The 9489-nt window shown below is 52.9% G+C and overlaps 1 protein-coding gene across 1 annotated transcript in view; it reads right to left on the bottom strand.

The window, feature by feature from the left end:
- The window catches only part of BCOR (BCL6 corepressor), a 46549-nt gene that overhangs the window by 17325 nt on the left and 19735 nt on the right, over positions 1–9489 (bottom strand). The window contains 5 exon segments of the mRNA XM_007451980.1: positions 1686–1872; positions 2344–2397; positions 3062–5902; positions 6849–6927; positions 8272–8397. Coding sequence (XP_007452042.1) covers positions 1686–1872; positions 2344–2397; positions 3062–5902; positions 6849–6927; positions 8272–8357 — 3247 coding nt within the window. The 5' untranslated portion in view covers positions 8358–8397.

Below are 9489 nucleotides of genomic sequence, written 5' to 3' on the forward strand. Positions count from 1 at the left end.
CAGGAAAGACTGGGAAGGACACACACAAACTTCTCTGGGAAGAAGGGCGGGGTGAGGCCATTGAGACATGAAGGGCAGCGGCCACCCAGGGTTTGGCCATGGTGCTGGAGAAAAGGGCAAGAAGACTGGAGGCTGGTTAACTTCCCACTCCCTTCCTCCAGCCTCCCTCACCATCCACCCAGAACAGGCAGATCCCCTCCTCAGAAAAGTGCATCCCCGTGAACTTGGCCTTGCCCACTTCTATCAGATCTCTCAGAAACTTCCCCGAGAGCTGAGTTATGAGGCCACTCAGGAGGGTAAGGGCTGCGTGTCAGCTGTGAGCACAGGCAAGGAGGGAGGCTTTCTTGCTGCTTTACTCGCAGGTGGCGGGTGGCCTGGACCCTCCGTCTTTCATTCCAATCCCGAGGGGGAGGGGCTCGGAATCGTCTACTCCAGGCACATCAAGAGCCCCATCACTCGGATAAGGCCGTCACTGACCAGCCACAGAAATCCCCTTCTACGGGAGCCACGTAGGACAAACCGGTCCCGGTGTGGCTTACCCAGAACCCCGGCCACAGGCCTTTCTTTGTCTGACCCCAAAGATGAGCTGGGGGAGGGCAGCACTCCAAGCAGCAGAGAGAAGCACACGCTGCTGCTGACCACAATTTTCCCGAACTGCATCAGGCACCCACGACCTAAGCGTGCGGGGGAACGCCGACCCCTACGACTGGGTCCAAGGGCCTGGACCTCCCAAACGTGCCCACCACTCCCGACTGTCCTGTCTCAGGAGGATTTCACGCCCACCCTGTCCTCGACGTCCACCTAGATGCCCTCATTCACCATCACCGATGAGGTTTCTGGGGTCCGGAGCAGGCTGCAGGCCACAAGCACGCACACTGAAGAAAGCGGGAGAAAGACCTCCACTTGCTGCCAACACACCTCATTAGCCCAGGAAGTCTCGAGGGCAAAGCCCGAAGTCATCCCCAGTGGGGAAGCAGCTGTCGGGACCGCAGAGTGTGACTCGAGGCAAACACTAGCTTTCTCTCCAATTTTGCCTCCAAAACATAATACACCCCGTCTGGTAGGAAGAACGCCCTCGTTTATCCCACGCCCTTGGAGCGTCTTGTCAACTCCTAATGACTGCAAACAAGCCTCTGCCATAGAAAATAATTATGCTCATCTTTCTGGTGCCTTTATCGGCCCTCATCTCATTTTAACGAAACCTCTGCCTTTGGAGGGAGAATCCGAGTACTCTCCACTCCCTCCCATAGGAGGCTGTCACTCTGGAGGGTCTGGCTCTGGCTGCAAGTGTCATTCCACTGCTACCAAAAACCCGCATCCGTACCTGCTACAAAACGGAACACATACCTGCTACGCTGGAGGTCTTGCGCTGCCATTCCTCGGCTCTACTGTATTAGGCTATTACTAACTACAGGACTAGCATTTCTCCGGAAAAAGGAGATGTGTGCCAGGAAACATTTCATAGGTGCTTCACTCCTGGATGCCGCAGCACTCAAAAGGACAACCAGCCTTGCAATCCACAGCTGGGAAGGATGGCCAGAGCAGCCCGTTCTCCGAACAGCCACCACCCGGATGCTGGGCCATCGGAAGCGTACTGTTTCCTCTCACCTCCCTCAGCACTGGGAGCGGAACCGCCCCGTTCCCACCGACGTGGTACCACACGCGAGCCGCCTGGGTTCACTTACATCTCTCACTGTCGTTCTGGTCGGCAATGGCCTCCTCCAGGGCGACCGACTTTGGCTTTTTGTCCTGACTTCCTTTCAGCCTTTCCCAGTCAGCAGGGCTGAATTTGCACACCTCGGAGTCTTTGGTCGTGGGGTGGCCACCTTCTCGCTCTTTCATCTCCAACTCTGAGAAGCGCATCATTGCACGCTAGAAAGAGAACGGAGATGGAAAAAAGACACACCTTACCACCAAAGCCATTTCACTGCCCTTACCTTAAAGGAAAGTATCTTCAAAGAAAAGTTCGCCCAAAACCAACCACAATTTATGATACAACTGAGATATTTTAAAATTTAACGATAAAAATGTAAGAGTGTCTATAGGTAACTAGTCACACACTCTTTATTCATAAAGCCATATGTATGTAGAGATATAGGTGGTGTGTATGCATAGCCATACATACACTGTGGCATAGAGACAGACATTCTCTTTCGAAGGTAAATAAGACAAAACAAAAACACAACGCAAAGAAAGCGAAACAAAAACACAACAGAAAAGAAAACAAATGCACAGTGAATAAAGACGACCATGGCCCACAAACTTCCCTTTGTATATTTGGAAATGAAATTTAACTCAAAAGGTTTATGTAAGATTCTAATAATAAAAATTTGAAGAACTGACCTCACAGTAAGCAGCGGGTAGACATAAAATACTGTCCTCTTGTAATCCTTCCATCTATGTAATTAAAATGGGCACTCAATGGATCATTTAGATAACTTCATCCATTTTTATAAGCATAAACCAATTTTTTTCTTAACATTGCAAAACAATTTGGCTTTATTTATCTTTTAATTAAAAGTAAAATATCTTAAGGACATTCCTATACAACATCTATCATTCACTAGCAAGTAAAATACATACTCTACCCCTTTAAGCAAGGTTTGTTTTTTTGTTTTTTTGTTTGTTTGTTTTGTTCTTTTGGTGAAAAAAAAAAAATTGCACGAATCTCACAGACATGCGGCCGCTACACACCTCCACCAAGTATCACGTAAGGCATTCTAAGCAGCGCTTTTAGGTATATTTGTTAACGTACAGTAACGGCAGAGAAATCAAAGCGATTGATAGGTAAATGTCATGCAGTCTTTTAGACATCCTTCGCAATAATTAAAACTTCCGTTATCAGCATTCGAGTGGAGTTCGCTTAAAATCTACAGAATAACTTCAAGTATCCACTTACGTCCCCTTACTGGACACATTTCAAACATTTAAATTATCATAAGCTTCATTAACCAAATCAGCCCGGTGTCCTGCCCTATCATACCCCCGGCCCCCTCCTCTTCACACATTAAAAAAAACCTGACAACTGGTCAGGCTCCTGAAATTCGGGTGGGGGGCTCACCTGCAATGCCCGCTGCTCCCGGCTGAGCTGACTGGAGTCTGCGTACAGTTCAGTAGTGACACACTTGAACCGGTCACCCACGTAACCAGCGGAGTTTGCGATTCTCTTTGCCAGCTTAGATGGCTTCGGTTTCAGAACTTTGCCATCAGTTGATTCTGCCTCGTCAGCTCCGTCTTTGGTATAGGTGGGGGTGACGTCCACACTCGGTGGGGCACTGCCCACGCAAAATGGTTTGGGATCCTCTTGGGTTTTCCCGAAAGTGACCGCAGAGCCATCGCTCCCCAGGGTCGGCTCCAGGAATGAATTCGAGACCGGCATCGCCAGGTTCTCCTTGTTGGTTCCTGCTGGAACATTCTCCTTGCTTAAGCCGAAGACTGGCTGGCCTGGAGCCTGTTTGAAAGTATAGGCTTCGTGGAAGTCACTGATGCGCCCCAACTCCTCTCTCAGGGCAATGAAATCCCGGTGTGGCTGCAGGGCTGGGTCAGGCGGGGGTTTGGTGGGCTCGGCACTCTGGCCGACACCCTCAGCTGTGAAGCCAGGTTTGGACACGTTAGCGTCGGTTTTCGCATCTGGCTCTTCCCGGAGGAGGTCTACATAGACGAGCTTGTCACTCTTGACGACGGTCTTCCCTTGATTCCAGCTGGGGCTGGGCTTTAGGTTCTTGTCCGCGGGGACTTCTGGATGTAACTTGGTGCTGCCAGCCTCCAGCATCTCGGAAAACCGGTTCCGGAGGCTTGGGTCCTCGTAGCGGGTCCTCTCGTGGGACCGGGACCTCCTCTCCGGTTTCTCCTCTTTAGTGATCTCGATGGGCGTGTGAGGTATCAACATGGGATGCACCATGCCCAACCCCAGCGCGTCCTGGTAGGTCACAAACTCCGGCCTGCCCGTGGGTAGCCCATAGGGCAGTCCCGGCTTTGGGGCGAGGTGCCCAGGAAAGAGACTGCCATTGGGCAACAACACCGGGTGAGGGTAGACAGGGCCTTTGCCGTGTAAGGAGAGGGGACTTATGGCAATGCCCTCGGGTGCTGGGTAAGGCAGGTAACTCCTGGGGTAGGGGATTGGTGGGGATCTGAACGCCTCGTTTGGTGAGAGAAATATTGAGCTCGGCGGGAGGCCATTCTCGTTTGCTTTGAAGCTCGGCTCTGGGTTGCTGGCTTTGGCGCCCTTGCTGCCGGTGCCGCCGCTGTGCTTGGCAGGTGTGGTCGGGGGCTGGCCCACGTGCTGGATGACGGATGGCGTGGTATCCACGGAGCTCCTGCTGGTCTTGCTGCCCTCGGCGGTGGCATTTGGGGCCGGCGATGCAGAGGCTGGGCGGCCGGCGCTCGACACCGACCCCGAAACGTTAGCGACCACGGCGTCGGCGGCGCCCATGCGGGGACACGAAGAACTGCGCTGCTGCGGGATGGCCCAGTCCAAGGCCTTGTTTTTCAGCGGCAGGCCTTTGCCATTGTTCTCTTCGTTGGGACTTGGCCCGGGCACCACCCAGGACGAGGGAGCCGTGCTAATGATCTCAGATCTATAGATAGCACAGCCATTTCCTGGAGGAGATAGAGTTTCTTTCGGAATCTCACTTCCGGAGAGCACTAGGCCGCTTCCAGCTCTGCTGTGAACCAGGACCGTGGGAGCCATCTTTTTCATGTGGTCAGCTTTGGAAGCCTCTACATCCACCACTTTAGAGGACAAGTCTAGTGGCTTATCGGTGACGTCTTTGGTAACCGTCTGCTTCTCCAAGAGAGGAGGTGAGCTGCCATCTTTTCTGTCCTGACCTGCTGTTTTCCGGGTGTGCCCGGGAGCTGGCTGGGTGCTTTCGGCTCCTTCTGGAGCCTTAGGATACTTGCTGCTGCAGAGCCTGGCCGCGGGGAACTCGCTGCTGACCGTCATGTATGGCTTCGACAGGGTGACCGAGGGCGACGTGGAGATCCTGGCATAGTGCTTATGGAACTCGGAGTAGGTGTCCGCAGCGGGCTGGGAGGGAAGGTGGACGCGGGGTGAAGGCCGAGGCGAAGGGGGCAACAGGAGAGCCGTGTCCCCCGGCAGGCCGCTGGTGACCGCCTTGGCAGAGGCCACCCTAGGCTGCTTACTGTTCTGGATGTGGGGATACGAGTGGGAATCGACCGGGTTCCCAGGACTGACGCCCATCTTCCAGGGCAGGCTTTTGTCTGCGCAGTGGACCAGAGGCGGGATGGCTGGTGAGGCCGAAGGCGTCGAGAGTCTCATGGGCGAGGCCAGGGACGACGGGATGTGGGGACTGACGTAGTGAGGTGGCGGCAGGTAGAGAAATCGCTCCCCGTTGGTACAGACCGGAGAATACAGCGGCTGGGCCAGGCCGTAGGACTGCTGAGGTAGCAAGGCCTTGTACATGTTCAGGGAATACTTATTTGGCGAGTCGAGAAAAGGGTAGATGGCTGGCGTGGCCCCCTCCATGTAAGGATTGACCCAGGGCAGCCGCAGGTAACTAGCACCATTGATGTTGAGCGGGCTCTGTTTGTCGCTAGCAGGTCTGTCCAAGCCCAGTGTTTCTGCCGTGGGGACAGCACTTTTTTGTATTCCGGGTGGTGTTTTGTATATAGCACTGAAGCCATTTGGGGGTTTTCCGGAGACAGCGGAGGCCTCCACCGTCTCGGGTGTATTCGGTTTGAACTGCATCTCCGGGTTTCTTTCGGAAGAAAACCCCAGACCACCTATGGTTGTGGCAGCCTCCCGCCCTTTCTCTGAGCCCAGTCCACACAAGCTAGAATAGACGATGTTTCCGGGGACACGCAGCCCTTCCCGGATCAGGCCGGTGCGGTCCATGCTCAGCGCTGCCAGGCCATCGATCCGATGGGCCGTGGTCGCGTCCACCTTCGCAGAAGAAGAATATGGGTATTACCGAGGACACGCCTTCAAAGCAGCCCATCCCAAAGAGAAACCGCGGACTAGCTCAATAGGACATCGGCCTCAACATCTGAGCCGAAGGGGTTTAAAAATAAAGGATTCACAAGGTCTTTGGCCCCCTCCCCGTTTATCCAGAACCCTCCTCTGCCTGCCGTCTCACCTTTGTCCAACTAGTATCCTGAAAGCACGTAAAACGTTGGCCCCTTTAGACTTGAGGCCCCTGCATTAGTTCAGTCATCTATTAACTCTGGAAGATCCACCTTCTCAGCAGAAATTCTTTGCTGCAACTGAGGCGATACCAACTCCCCTGCTCTCAGAACCACCCTCGTGGGGTACAGAACTCGGACTCACCCTCCCCAGGCCCTGTCAGGTTGGGGCGGGGCGATGTTCACTGTGTTTTTCCCGGATGTAGCGAGGCATTATTTAACATAACAAAAAACAATCTTCAGGGGGACAGTAAGGAATGAAGGACTTGAGCTGTCTCATTTCTAAATCAATAAAGAGGCCATGGGTCAAACTGTAGTTGTGTCTTTTGGCTTCCTCTCCCTGGTATCTGAAGACAGCGCTGTTTCATATTTTACCGAGAAGGTAAACCCTAAGGGTCTACTTGGAGGCTACAAATTTATCCAGCTGGGAGCACTGATGTGGCACGTAGCTTATCGAAGAAAAGGCGGCACATATCCCACCAGTCGCCAGGGGACGAGGACGTAAATGGCGAGCACAGCCAAGAAATGGAGCCAGGAAGAAATTGGGTGAGGCTTCGTCCCGCGGCCTAGGCTTTCTTTCTACTCAGCCCCGCCCTGAAACACCCCGCCCCGCCCCCAAGAGGCCCTTTAATGGTATGCAAATGAATGCACGATTGATTACAGATCACTGATACTCAGCACATCAACAGAAGCCATTAATCTCTTACCACGTTGTGATTCAAGGGGTTTTCTTCCCTTAGTTCCAGTCTGGCCTTTGAAGCGTCACCATCGTTTACAGGAATTTTCCTATTTAGAAGGACACACCAACTTCATGAAAGCATTCCTCACTTATTAATCCATATTTCATAGATTGCCCCAGAATAGACCAGTTTCTAATAACTCCGTTTTTCCAACTGCCCTTAAAAAAAACAAAACAAAAAAAATCCTCCCCAATGGCCCATATTGAAAGTTATCCCCGAATGGTGATTCAACGGGACTGGGAAAAACAAAGGAAAAGCAGGGCAACAGGGATGTGAAATCACAAATACGTCACAAATACGTCCTCGAGTTGGGTAAGGCAGAAATTCTGCACAACCACGTCACCCTCACAATTTTTTCTCTAGAGAGGCCGGGCAGGGCAGTCCGGGCACTGCTGTCCTAGCAGACCCTTATAAGCTCTACCTGAGGACAGGCATGAAGTAATACAATGTCCAAAGCCAAAGTGGGGACCTCAAGGCTGGAGTCTGCGAGCTGGCTACATCAATCACTTCTGTGTTACCCATGAGGACAGGCTTTCAAAACCTTTCCCCAAACAAAGTTAGGTACCATGTTCTACGAAACTGGTTTCCATGGTGATAATGAAGCCATATTTGACTGCCTCTATCAAAATGATGGGGGATACACACTAATATTCTACAAATGTCAGCTGCTCCAGGGGAAGCCGCACATCTGTGCCAGGCTGCTGCGGCTGCCCTGGAACTTGTTATCAGAGAGCATCGATAAAGAAAGTGCTTGGTGCCAACTTCCAAATCCCCAGGATAAAAATCACTGACAAGCGGCAGAGAAAAGTTTCATCATTACCCGGAAGAGCAGCTTCAATTATCTACTGCTTAGCTGCCTCCACCCGCACTCCAAAATTACTGATTAGGAAGCATAACAGAGCTGTCGGGTGACTGAAACCAGGAGCCAATGGCCTCGCTGAACAGGCGGCGGAGGACGCAGAGAAACCCTGGGCTTCAATGATGCGAAGGGTGGCTATCGCCCCATTTATTACTGAGCAAACTATTTGTTTTAAAAGCACATCGAATGCCGATCCACCTGGGCCCACACTCCTGACATTTAGAGTTAAAGCGGCATATAGACTGGGATTAATTCTCCTTCATAAATATGAAATAATAAATTAAGGACAAAAGTGCACTGAAAGGCCGCTTTAGGGGCTAATCTCTTAAAGGGCGGCAATGCTTCGCTGAGCCAGGTTGCCTGTTAAAACTGTAAATCAAGGGCCGCCAGCTAGGCAGGAGATCTCCCCCCTACCCCCTACCCACTTTGGGCCCACTCTGGCTGTGAGGACGTGAAGGGGGGGGCCCTGCTCAGGAGCCCTGGGGAAGGACCCACGCTCTCCCCAGGCCTCAGCCGGACACGCGCATTTACCTGTCGTCGCTGATCCCACACATGCGGACCCTCTCGCTGTTCATCCAGCTGTGAACGTTCCCATACAGGGGGGTTGCTGAAAGCATGTCGTCTTCTTGGATGGCAGCTTTTCTTCAAGCGTCTAGTCTGTTTAAAACAAAAAGAATCCCAGAAGGTTGAATAAAAAAGGAGCCAAAGAGGGAACAAGAGAAACCCTCCCTCTAGGCATTTCATACAGAATGCACTTGGGAAGGCAGACCCTACTCCATGTTCCACAGATGGCCAGGAGCAAAGGAACACACCTGAGCCAGAGGTTCAAGGAGGGAGATGGAACTTCCCTGGCAGGAGGCGCTGGGGATGCAGAGAGGGTTCAAGAACCACAGGCCACACAACCATTCAAGGTACAGCACATGCCACCCTTAACCTGCCCTTCTCCCTTCCCCTTTCCCAGCCTTTCGGAGAACACACTTGGATTGAAAGCGGACGGTGCTGGCTTCCAGGGAGCCCCACATTGATTCTTCTTGCGGCTGAAAGGATTGGGGACGGGGGGTGGGGTGTGGGATAAAAGGCACAACAGTCCGGTGTGAGGGCCCAAACTACGACTCACTTCTACGGCTGCGGTGCGCGTGCCTTACAGATGGAGGGTTAAAAAGAGTCAGTGAGGCTGGCGAACCACCCCACCCGAGCCCTAGATTAGATTAAGCCCCAAACCTGGGGTGGTTTGGCCTGGGAGCTGCCGAGGGAGGCGGCGGAGTAATTCAATGACGCCTGCTCGCTGCGGACCAGCAATCAGTAGCGAGTGCAGAAATCGTAGCAGCCCAGGCTGCCGGGCTGGGGCTGGGGCTGCAAGTTTCCGGCCCGCGGGGAGCAAGCAGAAGCCACCCGTTAACCGTCTACCGGGAGGAGGGGGGAGGCTGCCGAGGCAGAGGGGAGAGCCCCGCCCCCTCCTTAACTTCCCGGCCCACCAGCCCCACCCACATCACATTCTAGTTTGCTGCATGAGTGAAGGGTCAGGACAAGCTGCATTTTATTAACAGGATTATCACGGCGCGTGATTTATCCTCGTGCAGGATTTTAATTGCTCTTTGGAGGTTGAGCCGTTTCTTTTGACTGTGCTTCAGCCCCATATCCTGCTGTTAAATGCTGGGTTAATAAGTAGGGGAGCCTTTAATGCCTGGGACCGATGGCCCTAGGCAATTCCCCTGCTCGCAGACTCCCTTGTCCGGGGCGGGGGTGGCG

The sequence above is a fragment of the Lipotes vexillifer genome, unplaced genomic scaffold, assembly GCF_000442215.2.
Source record: "Lipotes vexillifer unplaced genomic scaffold, Lipotes_vexillifer_v1.1 scaffold847, whole genome shotgun sequence".
NCBI classification, from domain to species: Eukaryota; Metazoa; Chordata; class Mammalia; order Artiodactyla; family Lipotidae; genus Lipotes; species Lipotes vexillifer.